The sequence below is a fragment of the Eretmochelys imbricata genome, chromosome 3, assembly GCF_965152235.1.
Source record: "Eretmochelys imbricata isolate rEreImb1 chromosome 3, rEreImb1.hap1, whole genome shotgun sequence".
NCBI classification, from domain to species: Eukaryota; Metazoa; Chordata; order Testudines; family Cheloniidae; genus Eretmochelys; species Eretmochelys imbricata.
This window is the reverse complement of record NC_135574.1, coordinates 96,464,360-96,490,593: the sequence shown is the minus strand read 5'-3', so window position 1 is coordinate 96,490,593 and position 26,234 is coordinate 96,464,360. Positions and strand designations below refer to the sequence as shown.

Sequence of the window (26,234 nt, the reverse complement as noted above, 5' to 3'; positions counted from 1 at the left end):
GTCCTGCCACAGTGCTGGAGGCTGGACTTGATGACTTCTCAAAGTCCCTTCCAGTGCTACGTTTCTATGATTCTCTAACCCAGCAGGATAAACATCTGAGATTCAATGGAGGGTTTAAACTGAGAGGGAGATAAGAGACAGTCAAGGGTAGCAGCGTTCCTCTACAGCTCAAGAGGTACTGATGATACATCTGAAGATGTGGAAGAACAGTTTCTAAAAGGAAGAAGAGTTCTACTGTTCATCACCTCTATAAACACCCAGAGGATAGGAGCCACATCAGGAAGAGCTGGTTTGTTCAGCACTTACACTCCCCTCCGGTTACCATACGATGATTAAATGAACATCAGTTTAAAAATCACTTCTGTCTGATAGTTTCTTTTAAACTTTCTATCGTTACAACTTATCCCTAAAAGGTTAATTAAAGTAAAATATTAGAGTGGGGAAAATATGGTTCTCAGTTTTCTCCTAGTTTACTTTGTCCATTTCACAGCAGTTTGTGTAAATTCAGTGTCTGTTTGTGGGAATGCTTCACACAGCAACAGGGGAGAGAAACTAAAATATTAGGAAAATGTAATTGTAAAAAGCAAACAATTGACAGTGTCAGATGCAGTACTTGAAATAATTTCTAACTCATTTTTATAGTTAGATTTTAAATTGACAATGTCCCTTTCAAGTTATGTAAGTATGGCCAGAACAAAGACAGTCTACTTCCTCAGTTATTGCGATGGATAGGACTGTGTATAGTTAGCATTTTTCTTGGGTATATAATATTTCTTGTTTTACTATGTCAATGGTGTCCTATACACACACAACAAAAACTAAGAAGTAAATTAAGTATTTGTTTCCCCTTAATGTTGTGATCTGTTAGCTTAGTAAAAAGCTTTATGTATGATTCACCCTTGAAATCATGCTACATCTGAATGGTACATAAAAGGGATTCAAGTGTTTCCTCTCTGCCCTGAACAGCTTTCAAAATAAAGAAAAGGATGGCAGTAATGTACTTCCAAAGAGAAACTGCATTACTGGGTTAAATTATTACTAAGGAGATGTCCACGACAGTAAGCCTAACATAATAGCATAAGGCCTTACACTGCAACTATAGACCAGACTCTAAACCTGCGACCTCAGTGATGAGTGGTTATGCATACAGATCATCCCATTTTAGTGAATGGAACAGTTCCATAAGAGTCAACAGCTCACCAGCGTGAGTAAGGGGTTCACAATCTGACCCTTTGTGCTTATAATACAGATTTTTACTTTAGCCGTACTCAGAAGAGGAGTTTAGATTAGTAAAGCGAGACTTTAGGCTTGAGGCTATCTATCAACAGCTACATTCATCAAATGCTACCCATCACCATCTGTGTATTCTTAACACTTATTAAATATGCATGCTAAATATGCCATTTCAGAGCATTTAAAAAAAAAAAAACTCTTACACTTATAAATTAATGAATTCAAATTAAGTAAAAATGAAGAGGAAAAAAATAATTGTCCTCCACTTTTCTTTGTTAATTGGATCCGGGAAAAACAAGGTTACTCACCCGAAAGGAGTCACCCGTTTCCCTTCTTGACTGTAATCCCTCAGAACAGATGGGCAGTGCCTCCAGAGAGTCAAGACAAATTTAGCTAGCCCTGTCCCCAAGTATGATATACCACCCAGTCCTATAAAGAGAGCAAGAAAAAGTACTTTGCTCATCTAATAAATTATTTCTTGATTGCAGAACAGGAAGAGTTAGGAAACATGAACTGACCATTCAGTAAGTCTCTGGTTTTACCTCCCACCTATATCAAATAGTCACACTTTAAAATATTGATGATAATAAAGAACATACAACACTGACTTCAATTTCTGTATTTCCACCATTACAATGAATTATTCCCATTCTAACCTTACCCCCCTTGCCTACATCTCTCTCCAAGTTTGATTTCCTAAGAGAATGAATTCCATGACAAAGTTGCTTTGTAACTTTAGTTTTTATTTAAAACACAAATATTGTAATTAAATGAATCTGACAAGAGAAGCAGAACACAAGCCGAAATTAATTTTCTTGACCTTCCAAAAAGCACTGCCAATCTGTGAAGGGGGAAAAAACAAACAAAAAACACAAGAAAAAGAGAAGAAGTTTCTGAAAAGATTATAGTGTGGACTGAAAATTTCAGTTTGCACATGAACGATATTATATATAAAATGTGGAATTGATAAATGCTTTGTATCATCTGAAAAACACTGATGCCATCAAAGCAGGATATTTTCCAAGTCACATTTACAAATAATAAAAAGAGAATCAGTCCCAGAACTGTGGGACCTGCTCCTCCCCATTCCTAACTTCTCAATGAGGACTTGCTGCCATTCATTCTCTGGACCCTTCCTGCCAACTAAACACTCCCTTCCCCTCCTCTCCCCTCCCTTCCCCTCTACATTAGCACAAATACCTTTAGATCATTTCTTGTTCCCCTACTTCCTTCTGGATACCTGATCAAAGTTTACCTGGATTTCACTAAGTCACATCCACTACACTCCATCTATAGCCTTTGAAGAAATTGATGAAATTATCTTGACATAATCTACTTAAATGGCACATCCTGAAACATAGGCTTTTCCATTTCAAATTCAAACAAGGCGCAGGAAAAGGTACTTGAATGCCTCATAAGTGATCCAATAAATGGAATAAAAGCTCCCCCTACTGACTTATCAGGAAAAAAACAAACAGACAGACGGGGAAAAAAAAAAAAACACTCATCCAGAGAAAGAAATGCACAAATTTGTCACCACATTTCCCTAGGACACAAGGAAGAGCTCATTATTTCCACCCCTGAAGAATATGGTCCAACAATTGCCATGCTAATGTGTTCAGTCGGGGATGCTCTCTGCCCTTCAATACCTCCCTAACAACTCCCCTACAAAAATGTTACAAGGGGCAACATTCTTAAAAGTTCCTACAGTGACATAGGAATCTAACTTCAAAATTTCACATCATTTGGGAACCTAAGTTCTACTGAAAGTCAGAGTGACTTTGGCTCCTAAGCAGTTAAATAACTTCTGAAAATGGGACTTAGGCACTTTCAAAAATGTTACTCAAGGTAAATAAAGACTTGAGAAGGTACTTTGTTCTACATTTTCAGCAAATCTACCCAGTCCATCTGAAGTTGTAACCACTTCCCCTATAGCACTTTGGGAAATAACCAAGCAGTTGATTTTGTAATTATTCTTATTTGTACTGTGGCAGCACCCAGGCATGAACCAGGACCGGGAGCCTCAGTCATGAACCAGGACTTCACTGTGCTAGGCACTGTACAAACAAACAGAAAGACAGTCCCTCCCCTAAAGAACTTACTTTTCACACACATAATATATATAAAGAAAGCAATACCCAATTTTCTAATTTTTTTCAGCAGTAGAAAAAGAAATACCTGTTCCAACAAATGGATCAAACACGACATCATTTGCTTTTACTCTCCCATGGTTTGCCATGATGAAAGACAAGCAGGCATCCATGCTTGTGTTCCCAATAAAATGCCTCCTTTTTACACTGTATGACTCAATAAGCTCCCTTTGCCCATCCGCTATCTGTAGAAACATTTAGAAAAAGTCAATGCGATGGCCCTGGATATAATAGGTAAGTAGACTAATAAACAGCCTTAATTATACTACTTCACAAACAGAATATCAGCCACTCTTCATTGAGTAGTATGCCACTTGGATTGAATCCACGGAAAATACAGAAATGAGATTTCTCTATAAAAGAATTGGCCTATTAGTAAAATTCCCAGACTTTAGGCTTGAGGCTATCAATCAATTACAGGGATGTTGCAATTACCAACTGTTATAGTTTTCTCAGTAACAGCCGTGTTAGTCTGTATTCGCAAAAAGAACAGGAGTACTTGTGGCACCTTAGAGACTAACCAATTTATTTGAGCATGAGCTTTCGTGAGCTACAGCCCACTTCATCGGAAGCAACTGTTACAGCGTCAGCTGCCTTTGGGGCACCCCCTTGTGGCCTGAGTTCACTCTGCAGGCCTCCACCTTCAATCTTCCTCCTTTCTTTTCAGGGAAAAAGAAAGTCAAACCAGATCAGTCCTGCAGGCACTTCTGGTTTCCCGCACCACCCCCCAAAACAACAAACCAAAAATAAAAATACAAAAACATTAAGCAATTACCTTAGTGGCCTTAATCTCTGGCCTCAGGTATCTCCGAAAGCCACTGGCAGGCTTGGCAGTCCCTGAAATTCTCTCACCAACCCCCTTCCATTTCCTGTTACTTTTTACAGGGGAATCTCTGTTCAGATGTGCCTCCTTAGTAAGTAGGGTTTTCAACTTTGTACTTGCACAAAACCAAACACCAATGCCCCGCCCCTCCTGACTCCATCACACCTCCTCCCTGCCAGTCGCTCACTCATTTTCACTGGGCTGGCTCAGGGGGTTGGGATGCGAGAGGGGGTGAGGGCTCCGGCTGGGGTTGTGGACAGAGATGAGGGGTTTGAGTTGCAGGAGAGGGCTCCAGGCTTGGGGACAGAGCCGAGGGGTTTGGAGTATGGGAGGGGGCTCTGGGCTGAGGCAGGGGGTTGGGAGGAGGTATGGGCTCTGCGCTGGGTGTGCGGGAGGGGGCTCCGGGCTGGGGTTGGGCCTCCCTGTTAAGCCCAGAAAATTCAGAATTAAAGTTAAACTTAAAAATTCAAATATATTAATGTATTTATGTAAACGCATGGCTACACAAACCACTTAAGTTCTACATTAAGGTCCTAGCTACACTGGTTTTCCAGCTAGGTTTATAAGCTATGTTTAAGTACTGTTAAAAGCAACACTCTTCAAACCAGAACCTGTTGAAAAAATAGCGAACATTTTTAATGAGAATTTCAACCATCATGTTTCTAACACAGTTTGAACAGAACCAACGTAGGCAGGGTCAAACCACGTTAGAACACTCGTCTGCCATCATGTGCCAGCATAGTTTGATCCAATACCAACTAGCTGGCCAAACCATCGTAGAATCAAAAACAGACAGCTGCGGCGGCACAGGAGCTAGCAAACAGAGCTGTAAACAGGGGAGTTTGAAAGGGGAGTTTGTCTTGCGGTGCTTGGTTTTCTTTTTGTTTGTTTGTTTTTTTTCTGTGGGGGGTGGTGTTTTGGGTGTGGTTTGTTTTTCCCAGATTAACAGGATTTAGGTGGGAAGGCTATGACAGACACAGAGGCAGCAGTGGGAGTGACCCATGTTGTGGAAGACACAATGAAGATGACTGGATGTGGAAGCTGTGGTATGTACATGATCCTGGAGGGGGCACCTGGTAAGAGTTTTGTCTGTATGAAATGCCGTCTGATAGAGCTGATGGAGGAAAAGATCCGAGGTTTGGAGATGCAGGTGGAAAGGCTGGTTGAGTTTAGGAAGGGGTTTGAGCAGATTATGGAGCAAAGACATGAGGTATCTGAAGGGAAAAGCTCAGACTTGCAGATGGAAGCAGGACTGGGGAATTCTGAGAGGAGACTGGGTGAGGAAAGTGGTCAGTGGAAGCATGTGACTAAAAGAACCAGGCAGAGGAAAAGACGGGCTAGTGAAGGAGAAACAGAGCTCAAGAATAGGTCTACAGAGTTGGAAAATGAAGAAGGGGCTCAGCAGGTAGTCACTGAAGGTGGAAGGGCAAGGAAGAAGAGAAGAGCGGCTAGTCCTATAGGAAAAGGAGAAGAGTTAATGGAGATTACACCAAATATGAGCCCCAGGAGGATACAGGATGGGTTGAAGAGGATTACAAGGGAGAATAGGAATGGAAAGAATTTGCAGCCAGAGGGAACAAGGGATAGACTGGAGAATAGCACCGTCACTTGGAAAAGGCAGGTCTATGTGACTGGGGACTATTTACTGAGAAGAATAGATAGGCCTGTAACCACAGCTGATCCAGAGAATAGGAGGGTGTGCTGTCTTCCAGGTGCTAAGATACAGGATGTAGACCTGAGGTTGAAAAGGATTCTAAAGGGAGCAGGAAAGAATCCCCTAATTATCCTTCATGTGGGAACAAATGATACGGCTAGATTCTCGCTGGAAAGTATTAAGGGAGACTATGCTAGGCTGGGGAAGATGCTTAAGGAAATCGAGGCTCAGGTGATCTTTAGTGGGATTCTGCCTGTTCCTAGAGAAGGGCAACAAAGGTGTGACAAGATTATGACTATCAACAAATGGCTTAGGCAGTGGTGCTATAAGGAGGGCTTTGGGGTGTATGGCCACTGGGAGGCATTCATGGACAGAGGACAGTTGTCTCAGGATGGACTTCATCTGAGTAGGGAAGGAAATAGACTTCTAGGATGGAGGCTGGCACAACTGATTAAGAGAGCTTTAAACTAGGAATTTGGGGGAGATGGTTGGGAGATGTCCAGGTAATCTCCACGACGGATTTTAGCATTGAGAGGAAAGAAAACGAAGTAAGATAGGATACAGCCGTGGGGAGGAGGAAGGGCAGTGTAGATACTAGTCTAATAGGTTATAATGGCTGTAGAATGACCGTGCCTAATAGGGTACAGAATGTGAGTGAGGCCAAACAGCAAAAATTAAGATGTTCGTACACTAATGCAAGGAGCTTAGGTAACAAAATGGAGGAACTAGAGCTACTGGTGCAGGAAGTGAAACCAGATATTATAGGGATAACAGAAACATTATGGAGTAGTAGTCATGACTGGGCTACAGGTATTGATGGGTATGTGCTGTTTAGGAAATACCGAAATAAAGGAAAAGGTGGTGGAGTAGCATTGTATATCAATGATGAGGTAGAATGTAAAGAAATAAGAAGTGATGAAATGGATATGACTGAGTCTGTCTGGCAAAAATTACATTGGGGAAGAAAACTATTAGGGCCTCCCCTGGGATAGTGCTTGAGGTGTGCTATAGACCGCCGGGATCTAATTTGGATACGGATAAAGCCCTTTTTAATGTTTTTAATAAAGTAAATACTAATGGAAACTGTGTGATCATGGGAGACTAACTTCCCAGATATAGACTGGAGGACGAGTGCTAGTAATAATAATAAGGCTCAGATTTTCCTAGGTGCGATAGCTGATGGATTCCTTCAGCAAGTAGTTGCTGAACCGACCAGAGGGGATGCCATTTTAGATTTGGTTTTGGTGAGTAGTGAGGACCTCATAGAAGAAATGGTTGTAGGGGATAGTCTTGGCTCAAGTGATCATGAGCTAATTCAGTTCAAACTGAACGGAAGGATTAACAAAAATAAATCTGCAACTAGGGTTTTTGATTTCAAAAGGGCTGACTTTCAAAAATTAAGGAAATTAGTTAGGGAAGTGGATTGGACTGAAGAATTTATGGATCTAAAGGTAGAGGAGACCTGGGATTATTTTAAATCAAAGCTGCAGAAGCTATCAGAAGCCTGCATCCCAAGAAAGGGGAAAAAATTCATAGGCAGGAGTTGTAGACTGCTGGATGAGCAAGCATCTCAGAGAGGTGATTAAGAAAAAGCAGAAAGCATACAGGGAGTGGAAGAAAGGAGGGATCAGCAAGGAAAGCTGCCTTATCGAGGTCAGAACATGTAGGGATAAAGTGAGACAGGCTAAAAGTCAAGTAGAGTTGGACCTTGCAAAGGAATTAAAACGGTTCTATAGTCATATAAATAAGAAGAAAACAGAGAAAGAAGAAGTGGGACCGCTAAACACTGAGGATGGAGTGGAGGTCAAGGATAATCTAGGCATGGCCCAATATCTAAACAAATACTTTGCCTCAGTCTTTAATAAGACTAAAGAGGATCTTAGGGATAATGGTAGCATGACAAATGGGAATGAGGATATGGAGGTAGACATTACCATATTTGAGGTAGAAGCAAAACTTAAACAGCTTAATGGGACTAAATCGGGGGGCCCAGATAATCTTCATCCAAGAATATTAAAGGAATTGGCATATGAAATTGCAAACCCATTAGCAAGAATTTTTAATGAATCTGTAAACTCAGGGGTTGTACCGTATGATTGGAGAATTGCTAACATAGTTCCTATTTTTAAGAAAGGGAAAAAAAGTGATCCGGGTAATTATAGGCCTGTTAGTTTGACATCTGTAGTATGCAAGGTCTTGGAAAAAATTTTGAAGGAGAAGGTAGTTAAGGACATTGAAGTTAATGGTAAACGGAACAAAATACAACATGGTTTTACAAAAGGTAGATCGTGCCAAACCAACCTGATCTCCTTCTTTGAGAAAGTAACAGATTTTTTAGACAAAGGAAACGCAGAGGATCTAATTTACCTAGATTTTAGTAAGGCATTTGATGCCGTGCCACATGGGGAATTATTAAATTGGAAAAGATGGGGATCAATAGGAAAACTGAACGGTGGATAAGGAATTGGTTAAAGGGGAGACTACAACGGGTCCTATTGAAAGGTGAACTGTCAGGCTGGAGGGAGGTTACTAGTGGAGTTCCTCAAGGATCGGTTTTGGGACCAATCTTATTTAATCTTTTTATTACTGACCTCGGCACAAAAAGTGGGAGTGTGCTAATAAAGTCTGCGGATGACACAAAGCTGGGAGGTATTGCCAATTTAGAGAAGGACAGGGATATCCTACAGGAGGATCTGGATGACCTTGTAAACTGGAGTAATAGTAATAGGATGAAATTTAATAGTGAGAAGTGTAAGATCATGCATTTAGGGATTAATAACAAGAATTTTAATTATAAGCTAGGGACGCATCAATTAGAAGTAACGGAAGAGGAAAAGGACCTTGGAGTATTGCTTGATCATAGGATGACTATGAGCCGACAATGTCATATGGCCGTGAAAAAAGCTAATGCGGTCTTGGGATGCATCAGGAGAGGTATTTCCAGTAGGGATAAGGAGGTTTTAGTACCGTTATACAAGGCACTGGTGAGACCTCACCTGGATACTGTGTGCAGTTCTGGTCTCCCATGTTTAAGAAGAATGAATTCAAACTGGAACAGGTACAGAGAAGGGCTACTAGGATGATCCGAGCAATGGAAAACCTGTCTTATGAAAGGAGACTCAAGGAGCTTGGCTTGTTTAGCCTAACTAAAAGAAGGTTGAGGGGAGATATGATTGCTCTCTATAAATATATCAGAGGGATAAATACCAGAGAGGGAGAGGAATTATTTAAGCTCAGTACCAATGTGGACACAAGAACAAATGGATATAAACTGGCCACCAGGAAATTTAGACTAGAAATTAGACAAAGGTTTCTAACCATCAGAGGAGTGAAGTTTTGGAATAGCCTTCCAAGGGAAGCAGTGGGGGCAAAAGATCTATCTGACTTTAAGATTAAACTCGATAAGTTTATGGAGGAGATGGTATGATGGGATAACATGGTTTTGGTAATTAAATATGCATGGTAAATAGGCCCAATGGCCTGTGATGGGATATTAGATGGGGTGGGATCCGAGTTACCCAGGAAAGAATTTTCTGTAGTATCTGGCTGATGAATCTTGCCCATATGCTCAGGGTTTAGCTGATCGCCATATTTGGGGTTGGGAAGGAATTTTCCTCCAGGGTAGATTGGAAGAGGCCCTGGAGGTTTTTCACCTTCCTCTGTAGCATGGGGCACGGGTCACTTGCTGGAGGATTCTCTGCTCCTTGAAGTCTTTAAACTACGATTTGAGGACTTCAATAGCACAGATATAGGTGTGAGGTTTTTTTTGTAGGAGTGGTGGGTGAAATTCTGTGGCCTGTGTTGTGCAGGAGGTCAGACTAGATGATCATAATGGTCCCTTCTGACCTAAATATCTATGAATCTATGAACAGGTTTCTATGTTTAAATATTGTTAAAAAGCCAGTGCAGATGCGACAACGACTTTAGGCCTTTCACAGTGTTGCAGCAACTCAAGGCCCTCTCTTCATTAGTGACAGAGGTGGACAATACTCTTAGTAACTAAGAGCTAACCAAGTATCATTCTTGCTAGCAGCCCAGGTGGTCACAATTGTCTTCTTGTAACCAGCTCTTATTACTTGGTTAGGGACCTTGTCCAGATATCAAAGTTTGTGTAAACAAGTTGGCTGGTCTTCCTTCCTTCTAGTTTTCTTTGCACTAGGACATCCAAGAGTGCATTTCCCCAGGTACTGCTGGTCCTACCTGTGAACATGACCTCTGGATGCTCTATCCTTGCTGAAGCAGTACAAGACACTAGTTCAGATTTTCCCAGGATGCACTGATACAAATACAATTAGGTAGGCAGAATATGGACATGCCAATGTGACTGAACCATAGCCATATTGTGAAAGACATTGCTGTATGAACACAAATCAATCATGTTTATTGTACATGGATCAGATGAACATGTCCCAGCCAGTTTAAAAAACATGGCGGTACTTCCTATATAGTGTAGATGGGGCCAAAGTCCGGCACTTCCAACGTTCTGCTCCATAAACGTCAACTTCCGATTTACACTGAGTCAATAACTTCTGAGGTCCCAAGTTCATAGAATCATAGGACTGGAAGGGACCTCAAGAGGTCATCTAGTCCAGTCGCCTGCACTCATGGCAGGACTAAATATTATCTAGACCAAGGGTTTCAAACATGCGGCCCGCAAAGCTATTTGCTATGGCCCGCCAAGCTCCCTGTGCCCCCGCACCCCCGCCCCAGTTATTTCCTGCAGCTGCCAAGTTCCCCTCCCCCAGCGCGCCTCGTCCCTGCTCCTCTACTTACCTCCAGGCGCTTCCCACCACCAAACAGCTGTTTGGCAGCACTTAGCGGTTTCCAGGGGGGAGGGGGGAAGAGCAGGGAGCCGCGTGCTCAGGGGAGGAGGCGGAGAAGAGGCACGGCAGGGGCGGGGATTTGGCGAGGGGGTTAGAATGGGGCAGGGACGGGGCGGAGCTGGGGTGGGGACTTTGGGGAAGGGGTTGGAATGGGGGCAGGGCAGGGGCGGGGCAGGCCTCATGGAAGAGGTGGAGTGGGGGCCGGCAGTGTCAGTGATGCAGCCCTTGGGCCAATGTATTAGTCTTCATGAAGCCCTCCTGGTAATTTGAGTTTGAGATCCCTGATCTAGACCATCCTGACAGGTGTTTGTCTAACCTGCTCTTAAAAATCTCCAATGATTGAGATTTTACAACCTCCCTAGGCAATTTATTCCAGTGCTTAGCCACCCTGACAGTTAGGAAGATTTCCTAATGTCCAACCTAAACCTCCCTTGTTGCACTTTAAGACCACTGCTTCTTGCCCTGTCCTCAGAGGTTAAGAACAACAATTTTTCTCCCGCCTCCTTGTACCAACCTTTTATGTACTTGAAAACTATTATGGTCCCTTCTCAGTTTTCTCTTTTCCAGACTAAACAAACCCATTTTTTTCAATCTTCCCTCCTAGGTCACGTTTTCTAGACCTTTAATCACTTTTGTTGCTCTTCTCTGGACTTTCTCCAATTTGTCCACATCTTTCCTGAAATGTGGCACCCAGAACTGAACACAATACTCCAGCTGAGGCCTAATCAGCGCACAGTAGAGTGGAAGAATTACTTCATGTCTTGCTTACAACACTCCTGCTAATACATCCCAGAATGATGTTCGCTTTTTTGCAACAGCGTTACACTGCTGTCTCATATTTAGCTTGTGAAGTTGCAGGGATAGGACCCATGGGAAAACTACCTTTCTTTACCTACTTAGGTGTCATCTGGGGCCACTTCAAGTCCCTACGGCAGGTTAGAACAGCCACAGGGATGCCCTAATTTGGATCCAGCTGCCTATAGCTTCAGGATGTTGTTCAGAGAGCCTGGAACAGCTAGAGAGTGGTGCTTCAGCCACATACCTCCCTTCACACACCTTTACTCTGGGTGTAGTGAAGAGGCTGTGTAGTACTATTAAGCCAGTATTGTGCCTTGCAGAAACTTTTCCCTATGTTGGAGAACTCCCCAGTGGACAAGTTTACAGCTCCTCTGTGCTGGCAGAGCTGCCTTAAAGGGGATGTACAGTGACACAATAATTCATTGGGTCCCTCATGTCTAATCTCTTTTTACAGACACCTTAATCTTTTCATTTTTGTTTGGACTGATGAATTAACCTGTCTTTTCTTACTCACAATAAGGATTCCCAGAATTCTGCACTATCATTGCATTATACTGTATATGGGGGCATAAACAACTAGTAAATTTTTAAAAAGCAGAGAATTTATCACTTTTTTTTTAAAGCTTTAAATTTTCTTACATTTAATTTCTAAAAAAACAAAGTTTAAGTAATGATGCTAGAATCTGTCTTTTTGGATTATGCAAATTACTAAGATGTGATATAGTTTTACCACTCACCCATCTACCAAAATACAAATCAAGAGGTTCTTCTGGAATGTTGTTAGGGTCCATTCCATAATCTTCCAGAATCCAGAAGATATGTTCTGGGTTTTTTAAATTCACTTTTCCTTCAAATGGCAGAAATTCCAGAGCCTGTATAAATAGGAAAAACAAATTCTAGACTTCCTGGGGCAAATTTTTAAATAGTCAGGACAAGAAAAACAAAACTTATCTGTTAATTAGACATTAAAAGTTACCAGAAAAGTGGGAAGGGGACAAAGAAGATTGAGATTTCACTCTTTAGCTTCTTTCTGATGTATAAAGAAAGGCTGAATGGTTTTGGATTGAAGATAGGTCAGGAGCCATTGTGTGTATTATTACATGTACATTGCTCACTTCTAAAAGAGATCTACTGTGAATACTAAATATGGAATTTTCAAATTAAAGCTTTTTTCAAGTCAAGCCAAAAAGTACCTGCTCTCAGTAAGGACTATGGCTACACCAAGTGTCTAGTTTCAAAATTCAGACATTTTTCATGTAGCCACTTAAAAAAATATTCTAGCCATAACTGGGGCGGAGGGAGGAGGAGATTCACCCCAGCTCCCTTGTAAGTGAGAAACAGCTGAAGGAATTTTGCTCAAACTTCCTCACTGGAACCCAACACCACAAAAATGAGAATCAACATTCACAGTGAAAATTTCAGCAAGATATATAAAATAGGTGGCTATAAAGACTACAAAATATTTTGCATAAGTACAGTAGTCACTATTTCTCTAAAAGATCATGGGAATATACAGAAATTAGCATTCACTTACCAATGCTTCTTGATTAAAACACTATTCTAGTTATGAGGAGACAGCACGGTCCAGCAGACTGGGCGCAGGAATCAGAAGACTATTTCCAGCTCCGCAGCTAACTCATTGCATCACATTGGGCAAGCCACTTAAGTCAAAGTTTTCCAAACACAAATGCCTAAAGTAAAGGCACCTGAAAGTGGCCAGATTTTCAGAGGTGCTGTGTCCAGAAGTCCATTGCCTAACTTTAGCCATCCGACTTTCAACATTTTGGCCTTAACAACTCAGTGCCTCAGTTTCCCCATTTGTAAAATAGGTACATTGATACTTTGTTTTTCCTCATAAAAAGGTTTTGAGTGAGATCTATTAGGAAAAGTACCAACTGTGGGATTTTCAATGGATTTTGAGTTAGGCACCCAGCTCCCATTCAATTTCAAACGAAATTAGGATGACTAATTCCCTTAAACCCTTTTGAAAATCCCAACTCAAGTGTAAATGTATTAACACTATAGTATTCTTATGAATAAATGAAGTTGAAAATAAGATTTTTTTTAAATCACTTACATCTATCCTTTTAATTTTTTCCTCTTGTATCAGTGTTTTGTTAAATGCATGAATATGTATTTTGTATGTTGAGTTTGACTGTAGATATGGAACCTAAAATAAAGAAAAAACACCTTTTGGTTAGTACAAATTGCAACGCTATCCTGTGTGACTGAAATTAATTGCCTAGATTTTTAGAAACGTACCATTCTCTCCATTGGGTAGTTCTTCAGAGATGTGAACAGCTCCTCTGCAGATTTTCCCTGACCCCACAGTTCAAATATAGACCTGGAAATTCCATGATTATTAGATTGCTGTCAGTGAAGAAAACGATGCCTTATAAAATAAGCATCCTATTTCATATTCAGTCTTCTTTCACAGCATATTCAGGAAAGCACTTAAGCACATGCTCATGTTTGAATAGGGTTTTGAATAGCCTTGAATAGGGTTTTGTTTTGTTAATTGGGTCTCAGCTGGAGATGCAAATTTTAGTCCCTATGTTATGGGACTAAAAAAACATCCTTCATTTAATAATGTTAGCATTAATTACTACCATGCTACCAGGCATGATTCACCAACAAAAACTCACTCATGTTTAAAATGTTCAGGAAAGAGCATTCAGGCTGAAATTCTGTTCTTTACCTATTTCAAAGTGTTTAGATATCATTATACCTGAGAATTATACTGTGCTGTAATGCCCAAGCTATAATGGGACTAGCTACCATCAGAGGTTCTGTCTCATTTTTAAGATGTTCTTTCTTATGCCATTTTGAGACACATCACCAGCATTACCACCACCAACTTTTTATGGATTTCCTTTGCTTTCTATACTGCCAGTTTTAAGAGAAAGAAAAAACAAAACAAAACCTCTCTTGGAAGCTATGAGAGTTGACACCCTACGCTAAACTCTTCCTTTGGAACAGTTATAGTAATACACCATAGTTTGCCTTTTCTCCCATTCAAATATCCTAAGCCAGTGGCCTTTTCATGTCAGAAAAGGCCTTTTTCAGTACCAGGAACATTAATGGCATCATATATTGCTATACGTTCTTATGGTGTACTTGCAGTACACCATATGTTAAAAACTCTTATGAAATATCTAAGGATTAGTCACTATGCAGCACTTTAATTTTCAAAGATGAGGGTCTAACATCTTCAAAATGCTGAAAGGTTCCAGTTAGCTCAAATGGACGTGCCAATGAGCTATATTTTATTAAGTAACAACAAAAGCCACTCAGAATAAATCATTTTATTAATGTATTCAGTTCCTGAAAGTGTTATTTAAAGCTAAATTTGTAATCTGCATTTCCCCTGGAAAATAGGACATTTTTGAAATCTGTTATTTCTTCTCACAGCATCTGTGTTTCTATCTACTGGGAGATTTTAAATTACTCAGAGTAAGAGCTACATAAATGCTGGCAGTCTAAACTGCATTAAGCAGAACTGAATATTAATCTTTGTCTTTTGATTTAATGTTAGAGGGATATTTAAAAAAAGTTGTTAGACCTGCATCTCACCTATTTATCTATCTGTTGGCAAAGACCACATCATTCTTTTGATGTTGCTGGTGTTGGGTTTTTTTAATAGTGCTTCAGAGCGCAGTACTTAAACACCTTCATTGCTAGCAACCTGAAAAATCATCAACAACCTTATACTTTTATTATATATATTATAAAACTAATGTGTGGGCACAATGGGTGAAAAAAATACAATGAGCAGCTATATTAGGTTCATTCTTTCTAAGGGATATCCTTAATTATTCTTTTTTTCTTGAATATTAGAAATATATTTTTTGAAGGCAACCTTTATGAAAGATCACTACCACTTAGGTGAATTTCAAAAAACATTTTGCTGAAAATGCCATACCTTTTAGTTTCCTTTCCCATTGTTGTTTGAAGTAGAGCACAATTTATCCCCAGAGAAAATACAACTACATTTTATCATATAAAGGCACATTTGCATGAGCACACTCAAAGCCTAGCATAGATTAAACTGAATATATGATGCAATCGACAGTCAAAAAGACATAAGGCTTCCTTTTCAGCCCTCAGACCGTTGAGTCTGGTCTGCAAAGTGCCATATAATGGACACAGCCTTCTGCAGTTTGAAAAGCATATAGGGCTGTATCCTCCCCTCTGCTTCCACCACCAGAGCCAAAACAAGGAGACATCATCTTAAGGGAGGAAGGCACTAGCTCTCTGGAACATTTCCCCTTTCCTAGGACCCGCTGGAAGGCTCTCTACTGCAACTCCAGACGCTGAGGACTCAGCATTCAGGAGTGGAAAAGCGATGCCAGGAAGCAGCTATTCTGTACCCCTTTTTTTTAAAATTCAGTGTTTAACACTTATCTATCACTTACAACTGATGTAAAAATAAAAATATATCCCAATGGATTAAAAAAATCTCTCCCCTTTCTCCTTTAAAAAAGTCACTAACTTAAAATGACACAAGGTGTCCAAACAACTTTGCCACAAGGTTGTTCACATGAAGAAATAAGTACTGTACTCTGCAATGAAGAACACAGGATAAGACTGCTAAAGAGATTTGAAACTACAGAATAACGACGGATTCTTTTCAATCAATCGTATTTCATTTCAACAATGTGTAGACATTTTCAAAGTTTCAACAGTGAAATTAAAAAAAATAAAGACTCCATGTAAAAATATTTGCCACAAAATCGTTGCCCTGCTGTACATGATTTGTAACTCTTACTTTGCACATACTGTCCTTCTCATTAGTCCCCTTGCCATCTCTTCTGAAGGAATATTGAGAATCCAAAATGGAGACTGAAATAAAAAGACAGTAAGAGAAATCCCAGTGCTAAGAAGAGGATATCACAAGACACTATACAATTAAGATTACTTATATAAAATTACAATACGCAATCAAAGGTACAAGAACACCTTTTTTCTGGTTCTGATTTAACTGTTGTATAAATAGGAGGATGTAATATTCAGTTTGAGGTCAAACAGGAGCAGCTGGAATGCATGCACACACACGCTCTGTTTAGCACATGTAGATAGTCCAAAATAGTAGATTGTCCACTTGTTTCTTCATCTTTCCTCAAAGAATCCCATAGAAGCATAACCTGACAGTTGTATTTACATTTACCTATCCTTGCTTGCTTCGTTTTGATTAACTGCTAAGACTAAAATTTAATACCTTCACTTTTCTAGATACTCACACATTAGTTTTAGAGACAAAACCCCAAATCCAATCAGGACTCCAGCTACTGCAAAGGCCAGGTTTCAGAGTAGCGGTCGTGTTAGTCTGTATTTGCTAAAAGAAAAGGAGGACTTGTGGCACTTTAGAGACTAACCAATTTATTTGAGCATAAGCTTTCGTGAGCTACAGCTACAGTTCACAAAAGCTTATGCTCAAATAAATCTGTTAGTTTCTAAGGCGCCACAAGTACTCCTTTTCTTTTTGCAAAGGCTAGCAATTCTCATGGCTCAACTGCTTTAGAAAGAAGCAACAGACTTCCAGTAGATGGCACTATTTCTTTTAAGGTTATAGTCAGTAGCATGTATAGCAACTACCCTTCCACAATTCTATCTTGAGACATCACATGAAGGGGTAGAAAGCAGACATTATAGCAACATAATGCTGCATTAGGGTTTATATTGGAAAGTGAGAAAGAACTAACTAAGGAGTTGAACACTTCATAGCTTGTGTATACCAAGCTCACTGGACCCACTAGGGGCTCCTTCCATCCCTGCATTCCACCCCACAAGCTCCTTATGAGCTACCCTCTCATCCCCCTCTATTCCAGGGACGCCCTGCAACTCCACTCTGCCAGGGGTTTGCGCACCCCCCTCCCTGAGATGCTGGCAGACCAGGCGCCAACTCATGCCAAGGCCAAGGACTTCACTGAATACAGACATATGCACAGCTGGAATCCAGTTTGGCTTACTAATGTGTTAGCATAGTTAAAATCAACATTAGTGTTACAAGAATGTGTTTAGATTTATGAAATGCTTGTAGGATGCTGCATGTATTAATCCTACTTACAATATATGTAGCCCATGATATAAAGTTATATTGAGTCTTTGCATTGTAAACCTCTGTAATTGTGTAACTCATCAAACAGGGGGGAAAAGCATTAAATTAAAGTGAAGTGCTTGCCCTGCACACAAGATGGCCCACTGAAAGTGAATGAGGTATTGTGTAACAAAGGACAGAAACCTTGTTGATTGTATTCCTCACTCCCTCCAGGAAGGGGAAGCCTGTGCATGAACTCATCCCATCATCAGCTTGGATTCTGGGAGATAAAAATCCCTGACAAGGAGAAACTGGGTTTCTTTATTCTGTCTGCATTTTGAGGGGCAAAGATTCCTAAACATAAGCAAGAGACCCCCATGCTGCTTGGTCGGCCCTAAAGGGGACACAGAGCTGCTTATTACAGAAGCTTATATTACCTTTTTAAATCCAAGACTGAATCTCATTTGTGTGTGTATATTTCCTGTTTTAACCTTGTAAATAATTTATTTTTTTAAGGTTAATAAATCTTTAGTTAGTTTATCACAGGATTGGCTACAGGTGTAGACTCTGATTTGTGATTTAGTACAATTGACCTGGGGCAAGTGACTAGTTCTTTGGGGCTGGAAGTAACCTGAATATTAGTTATATTTGGTGTAAAGCGACCATCTATCACAGTGGTCGGCAACCTGTGGCACACATGCCAAAGACTGCATGCGAGCCCATTTTTAATGGCACACTGCTGGCTGCCAGGGCAGCAGCAGCGTGCTATTAAAAATCCTGCCCTGCCCTGCCTTCTCCGCCCCCTCCCACGGGGGCAGGGGGCAAGGGGCAGAAGCTTGGTCCTGCCAGCTCCCCTGCCTCTTCCCGCAGTGTGCTGGGTTCCTGCCCCTCCTCCTCCTTTCTGTTCCTCCCTGCAGGCCGATCAGCTGATGTCCCTTGCGAGGGGGTGGGGGAGAAGCGGGGTCAGTGTGCTTGCTGCTCCTGGCGGAGGCAGAGAAGAAGTGGGGGCAGGACCTTGAAGAAGAGGGGGATGGAAGTGGGGCATACCCCTCCAGCCCCCTACCGTGAGCACCCCACGACCCCAGCCCACACTCCCAGCCCTCTGCCCTGACCCCCCCTCACACACACCCAGCCCTCTGCCCTGAGCCCTGCACACACCCCAGGCCCTTGCCCTGAGCCCTTTACCCCCCTCACACATACCCAGCCCTCTACTTGACTCCTTCACCCCCCCACGACCCCAGCCCTGACTCTGGCACCCCCACATGCCCAGGCCCCCCACACCCCATGCCCTGACACCTGCACCCCCTCACAGGCCCCCATCCCTCTGCCCTGACTCTTGCACCCCCCACATCCCCAGCCCCACCCAAATGGGAGCTCCTGCACCCCCACCCCCACATTCCCACCTGTACCCCTCCCGCCAAATGGGAGCTGCCCAGGTAAGCACTCCACACCCAAACCTCCTGCGCCAACCCAGAGCCCCCTCCCTCATTCTAGCTCCAGGCCAGACCCTACACCCCAACCCCCAGCCTGCTCCTTCACCCCCAGCCCTGTACTCAGTGCACTCCCACCCTCAGCTCAGTGCAGAGAGGAAGAGAATGGGCCAGAACCAGGGAGAAGGTAGGTACCCACCGTATGTGGACAGGGCCAGGACCCCAGACCGGCAGCGGGCTGAGCGGGTCCAGCAGCTGGGATCCCGGCTGGCAGGAGCCAGTGGATGGAGCCCCTGAGCAGCAATGGGCTGAGCTGCTCAGCCCACTGCCGGTCTGGGGTCCCGGCCACCGGCCCCACACAGCCTGCTGCCAGTCTGGGGTTCTGGCTCCTGGCCCCCTGCCAGCCGGGGTCCCGGCCCCAGGGCCCACTCAGCCCGCTGCTGGTCTAGGTGAACGGAACCCCAGACCAGCAGCGAGCTGAGTGGGCCGGCGGCATAAAATCAACATTTTAATTTAATTTTAAATGATGCTTCTTAAACATTTTGAAAACTTTGTTTATTTTACAATATATAATAATACTTTAGTTACATAATATATAGACTTTTATAGGGAGAGAGATCTTTTAAAAAACATTAAAATGTATTACCGGCACATGAAGACTTTGATTTGTGATTTAGTACAATTGACCTGGGGCAAGTGACTGGTCCTTTGGGGCTGCAAGTAACCTGAATATTAGTTATATTTGGTGTAAAGTTACCATCTATCACAGGGGTCAGCAACCTATGGTAATGTTTTAACATCATAAATTAAAGTGAATAAATGAAGACTCGGCACACCACTTCTGAAAGGTTACCAACCCCTGATCTATCACATAGTCCAGCTTGCCTGGGTGGCAAGATAGACTGGAATGCCCAAGGAGAATGTCTGTGACTCCATCATAAGACTGTTACAGTGCTTCAGGAGTTCACATTTATTACTGATTTGGTGAAATCTAATTACAGAACGTACAATCAGTTTGGGGTTTCTGCCTTGCTTTTTGAAAGTCTGCCCTGAGGTTGGCACTCATGGTCGGGAGTCACTTCAGACTGTGTGTCACCCCCCATTTCCCTCCTCCCCCACCAGGATCTCCTATTATCCTCCATTTAATGCCAGAAATTGTATGTGAACCTCTATACCCCCATGGCAGGGGCTCTGTGTGCCCTCTTCCCAATACAAGGTTCCCCCAATCTCCATTACTTGGGGATTCTGTGTCCTCCTCCGCTTATTCCTGGGTCTCCCATTCTCCTCTTCCCTGCCAGGAGCTCTGTGTGCCCCCCACTCGTCCTATAGCAGGGTCCCCCATTCTTCCCCCGATACCATTATTTGTCTGGGAGATAAGTCATTCAGGGTGTCAACATTTAGAACTCTATCGGGAGGATGAGTAGGAGTACTGTTATGCTGGACAGTGTTGATGGTTGCCATCAACCAGTTGTCTGATCTACAGACAATTGCAGAACACTTGAAGCTGTGACTGTGCTAAATATGGAGGACTTGTGGCACCTTAGAGACTAATCAATTTATTTGAGCATCAGCTTTCGTGAGCTAATAATAGCTCACGAAAGCTGATGCTCAAATAAATTGGTTAATCTCGAAGGTGCCACAAGTCCTCCTTTTCTTTTTGCAAATACAGACTAACACGGCTGCTACTCTGAAACCTGTGCTAAATATAGTAGCAGCCCCACATGCTTTCCATTTTCCCTCTTTTGGTCTTCCAAATTCTCCCCAAAATCGATAGGGTTCTGACCACTGATGTTTAGAGTGCTCCCTAAAATTTTGGTATTGACTAGATGCAGATTTCAAAAGTTTTTGAGTTACATGCACAAAAACACACACAGAAATGCCATGAAATTGAATGTAAGGCCGCTACAAACTCCACCAATGACAGTTTTTGGAAAATGCTCTCTTTTCCCAAGCATCTTTGAAATTTGATCAGCAACTCAAAATGAATAAAGATAATACAGAGAAAATACATAAGTCAAGTCAATCTATCGCAAGTAGCCCATACATATAAATTTGCAAGTAAAACATTTGGACTCAACTTACATTTATATGAATTTCTTGTTGACTGCTGAATTGTCCACCACAAAGCGAGAGCAAGGACTTTATCTCCTACAGTGAAAACATTGTAGGACAAAACATTTTTTAGAAAACAGAAGTATTGTTCCCATACCGTAATTTCACATACTACATCTACAATAACTTTATACTAGAAACAAAATTTCAAAGAGACTTCAACAACAATGTTATGATAGTTCTTATGTCCAATATCAATTTCTAGGAGGTGCCAACTATTAAAAATCTTAGGAGAGGAGAAAAATCTGACACTGTGGTAGCGAATGACTAATTAAATTTTACTTAAATATTCCATTTGCAAAATGAGCCAATTTTTTTAAGACACTACATCCTACAAGTACCCTCTCATAGTAGTAATCCATTGATTAGTTATCCAATGTACAATGGGATTAGGTTAAAATTAGCCTAATAGTTTTATCAAGCTCCCGTGTTTTTCATTTTTATACCTACCTCTCTGAAATTGCTAATATTTAACAAGGTTGTACAATCACTATAACTATAATTAAATTCTGGGTAATAGGTCTAGTCAGAGAAAGATTCAAGTGCATTATTAGTGAGGAAAGTCCCTCCTGAGGAAAACAATGTCAGGAATCCATTCTGCTTACAGAGATCTTGATAACGTGCTCTATTGGATGCACTTTCCAAAGTAACTGAACTTAAGAGACTGTAAACTGAAGCATGAAGATTATGGATCCCAGAACAACCATTAAGTACTAAGGAACAAGAGTATAATGAACTAGAATAGGCTTTCACTCTCTGATGTCTCTGTTGTTTCTCAAGATACTTCTCTTGGAGATCTATCCATATCAATAAATATCCTAAAAGGATGAACTTCCCATTCATTTTCTAACAAATGACTACCTATAGCCTCACAAAATTATCCTTATAAATACATATGCCTACATTTTATTATGGAGAGAGAATTACATGGGGATGGGAGAAAAAAGGAAGAAGTCATTCAGTATTACCAAAAATCACTGGATAATGCTAGTCATCCACTGTTTTAGCAGGACTGCTATTATGACCATTTTCCCCTTCTATTTTCTATAGATATTAAGAGTTTTCCAAAAGCGAGTTACTCGCCAGCTTGCACAAGGTGAATAAAATGCATTAGTTGTTTCAGTATGATCACAGTAGTCCTGGGACCCCATGGGTGCATGAGTAGATACTACATATGGGTTGGTGACATTTCCTGACAATGTTAAAAAGGAGAGTTTAGAGTTACAGTAAAAGCTTTGTTATCTGGCATGTTGGGGGAATGGGGGGGTGCCAGTAAGTCAAAAAATTCCAGTTAACTAAGAGGGAGGGAGTTTGGGTGCGGGAGGAGGCTCAGGGCTGGGGCATGGGAGGGGGCGTGGGGCAGGCATTTGGGGTGCCGGATCTGGGTGGTGCTCACCTCGGGTGGCTCCCCGCAAGCAGACATGTCCCTGCTGCTCCTAGGCAGAAGCACGGCCAGCAGCTCTGTGCGCTGTCTCTGCCTACAGGCAGAGCCAGTGATCAGGGTGGGGCGGGGGCAGCGCACGGAGCCTCCGTGGCCATTCCTCCACCTAGGAGCAGCAGGGACATGTTGCCGCTTGCGGGGAGCTGCCCGAGGTGAACGCTGCCTGGATCTAGAACTCCGAAACCCTTCCCATGCCCCAAACCCCTGCCCCGAGACCCCTCCTACACCCAAACTCCCTCCCAGAGCCTGCGCCCCACAACCCCTCCCGAAATGCCAGTTTCTAGAGCTTTCCAGTTGGAAAAGTGCTGGATAACAGCTTTTACTGTATTTGTTTCCAATAGCATCTACAGCATGGTAGCTGCTTTCCAAACATAATTCCAAACTTCAAAGCGGCCTTAATCACCTCTGAAAATCCTACCTGGTACAGAAGTTTGAAGAGAAGACAAGACAAGACACTCTGTGCCCTGAAACAGCCAATGAAGATATATTTAGTAGAGCTAAAAAATACATTCATGTATGGTTTTTTTGCTCTTCACTCTTTTTATATGCATCTATGGGTGTGTCTACACAGGGCTAAAAGACCCGCGGCATGGCCGCAACTGGCCTGGGTCAGCTGACTTGGGCTTGTGGGGCTAGAAATCGCTCTGTAGATGTCCATGCTCAGGCTGGAGCCCAAGCTCTGGGACCTTCCACCCTCCAGCCAGAGTCTGAATTTCTACACAGTGATTTTTTAGCCCCAGAATCTGAGCCCCACAAGCCTGAGTCAGCTGACTCAGGCCAGCAACAAATTTTTTATTCCTGTGGAGATACACCCTATGAGACAGTGGGTTTGCTCTGTTTTTGTTGCTTTGCCTAGTTAGTGTGCCTAAAATTTGACTACATAAATCTTATCCCTTTGCCTGTCAATAATACCACCACCAACACAGAATTCAAATCTACCATTCACTGAGCTCCCCCACCCTTTCTCACACAGTCTCTCAGCCCAAGACTGTAGCAAGGACACATGGCTCTACATGAGGAAAAAAGGAGATTGAGCTACAGTCCTCCATTAAAACAACACAGGAACTAAAGCAAAACCTCAGAAACTCAAACCTGCTAACACAGACAAAAAATTGCAACACTATAGCAAAAATAGCCAGGAAAAACCTTCTTAAATTATTTGTTTTAAGCTTCCAATTTGAACACCTCTTTGAGACATAGCCAGGTACACTAGTTAACCCAACATGCACAAGTGGAGATGCCTTCAAACTTTATCAACTACAGAGATATTTGCAATGGCAATAACAACATTACCAAACTGTCCTTTAGCATCCTTAATAAAAATACAGACATTGACAAAAAACAACACAACCCATAATTAAACGAGACTCCTCATGGATTCTAAGAAATGATCTAACCCAGGGGTGGGAAAACTATGGCCTGTGGGCCGGATCTGGCCCCTCAGGGCTTTGGACCCAGCCCGTGGGATTACCACCCTTGTGGCTCTCCGGGTAGCGGCCAGCACCACGTCTCTGCGGCCCCTGGGGGAGGGAGGGAGGGTAGAGAGTTCCCTGCGCTGCCTTTGCCTGAGGGTACCTCCCCCAAAGATCTCACTGGCCAGGCTCTGCTGCGCACCCCGGAGCCGCTCCAGGTAAGCGACGCTGGGCTGGAGCCTGCACCCCAAACACCTCCTGCACCCCAATCCCCTACCCTGCACCCCAACCCCATGCCACATTCCGCACTCCCTCCTGCACCCCAAACCCCTGCCGAGCCACCTGCTACAACTCACAACCCTCCTGCACCCCAACCCCCTGCCCTGAGCCCCCCGCACCTCTCCGTGCGCCACTGCCCTGAGCTCCCTCCCGCACTGTGCGCCCCTCCTGTACCCCAACCCCCTTCCCTGATCCCTTTCCTGCACACTGCACCCCCTCACACACCCCGCACTCCCTCCCACACCCCAACCCTCTGCCCCAGCCTGACATTCATGGCCCTGCATGCAATTTCCCCACTCCGATATGGCCCTCGAGCCAAAAAGTTTGCCCACCCCGATCTAACCAGAACTCTACCCTATGGACACTTGTTAACAAACATGTAAAAAAGCACGTAAGTTTGTTTGTTTCATACATTTGAAAGAACTTTTGACTCAACTGGGCAGCCTAGACTGAAGTGTAAATGCATATAAAAAGCTATCCATATTTCAGGCCCACCAAATGCCTGGGAAAAATGAATATACAAACTGAACTCTTCATTCCAGCAAGGGGAATAAATAAGGGATGTAATCTTAACTCAGACGTTTTCAATAGCTATATCAATGACCTACCAACTCTAATGAAATAATCCTGAAACACAGGACTTCCATTAAACAACTAAGTAGTAATTTTTAAAAAAGCTATCTGGATGTCATACTATCTGCTATGCAAAATGGTCCCTAAAGAAACATACACCAGACAGAAACATATTGCAATGCATAGGATATTTGCTGACCAGCATGTGAAAACAAAAAAAGCATAATTTCTGAAGAAGACTCAAAACAAACTAAAGTTTTACTATAGAGACACGGAAATTGAGTATATACTAAATTATACAAACTTGGGCCTCAAATTCCACTTTAGAGAGTTGCAGATTAGCCACAAAAAATTTACAAGAAACTTTGCTGACCTTCTATGCCTGAAAGAAGGCACCAGATAACTAAAACCCACCAAGCAAACACCTGATAAAACTATTCAGCAGGATAATTCAATCCAATTTACTATATTTACTCAGCTTTTGCAACCAGTTATGTCTCTGGAGACAAGACCCCAACAGAAATGGTACATCTGTAATTCTGTAAATACTCCATGTTTGTTAGAACGTAAGAACAGTCATACTGGGTCAGACCAATGGTCCATCTAGCCCAGTATCCATCCCCTGTCATCCTGTCCCAGCATCTGGCAGTCAGAGGCTTAGGGACGCTCAGAGCATGGGGATGTTATGTCCCGGACCATCTTGACTAATAGCCATTGCTGGATCTACCCCTCTCCCTGCTGCAGGGTTCACATTTAATGAGTGCAGGGCAGAGCTGGGGCGATTCCCTCCGCTAACCCACATACAGAAAAAACAAGCAAGCTTGTGGGGCCATCTCAGCCAATGGGGCTCGGGTGACCAGAGAGCAAGTGTGAAAAATTGGGACGGGGGTGAGGGGGTAATAGGAGCCTGTATAAGAAAAAGACCCCCCCAAATCGGGACTGTCCCTACAAAATCGGGACGTCTGGTCACCCTACATGGGGCACACGCAAGCCAGCTCGATGCCCGGCTAGGAGGGACGACACAGTCCCCAAAGAGAGTCACAGCAAAACCTCCCTCCCGCGACAGGGAGGAAGGAGCCTGCCCCACGAGCGGGGCAGGGGCCGCTGGCAAGAGAGGGAGCGGGCTGGGGGTGGGCTGAGGTCTGCACGCCCCCCTCCGCTCGCACACACCGCTGGCGCTGCAGGGCCGAGCTACCCCCCCGCTCCTGCCCCGCAGGGGGCACGTGCCCAGCAGGGGCTGCCCCGCCCCCTGAGCCCCGGCTCTCACCGGCAGCCGGAACTCCAGGTTCTCCTGCGCCAGCAGCAGCAGGTAGCGCGGCAGCAACCCGCGCGCCATGGCCCCGCCGGAGCCCATCAACTGCTTCGCCCAACAGCGCATGCGCCGCCGCTGGGGGAGGGGGCGGAGCCCGGGGGGTGCTCGGGTGGGACAGGCTCGGGCAGGCCGCCGCGCCTCGGGGCGGGGCCGGGCA

At 43.2% G+C, this 26,234-nt stretch overlaps 1 protein-coding gene across 7 annotated transcripts in view; it reads right to left on the bottom strand.

The window, feature by feature from the left end:
* Positions 1 to 26,142, bottom strand: part of TRMT11 (tRNA methyltransferase 11) — a 66,231-nt gene extending 40,089 nt beyond the window's left edge. For 4 of the 7 annotated variants that reach the window (XR_013345627.1, XR_013345628.1, XR_013345629.1 and 1 more), the window contains exons 1-8: positions 26,033 to 26,108; positions 22,920 to 22,965; positions 21,031 to 21,096; positions 16,250 to 16,323; positions 13,744 to 13,851; positions 13,559 to 13,651; positions 12,219 to 12,353; positions 3,412 to 3,568 (exon numbers count right to left, since the gene is read on the bottom strand). Coding sequence is in view for 4 of the 7 variants with exons in the window: in XM_077813019.1 (XP_077669145.1) it covers positions 3,412 to 3,568; positions 12,219 to 12,353; positions 13,559 to 13,651; positions 13,744 to 13,851; positions 16,250 to 16,323; positions 21,031 to 21,096; positions 22,920 to 22,965; positions 26,033 to 26,101 (748 nt within the window). In the remaining 3 variants the exon portion in view is untranslated. Of the gene's footprint in view, positions 1 to 3,411; positions 4,043 to 4,158; positions 6,647 to 12,218; positions 12,354 to 13,558; positions 13,652 to 13,743; positions 13,852 to 16,249; positions 16,324 to 21,030; positions 21,097 to 22,919; positions 22,966 to 26,032 lie in introns of those variants that run through there. The other 3 variants (XM_077813022.1, XM_077813020.1, XM_077813021.1) reach the window with 3 other exon arrangements.
* Between the last annotated feature and the right edge of the window lie 92 nt (positions 26,143 to 26,234).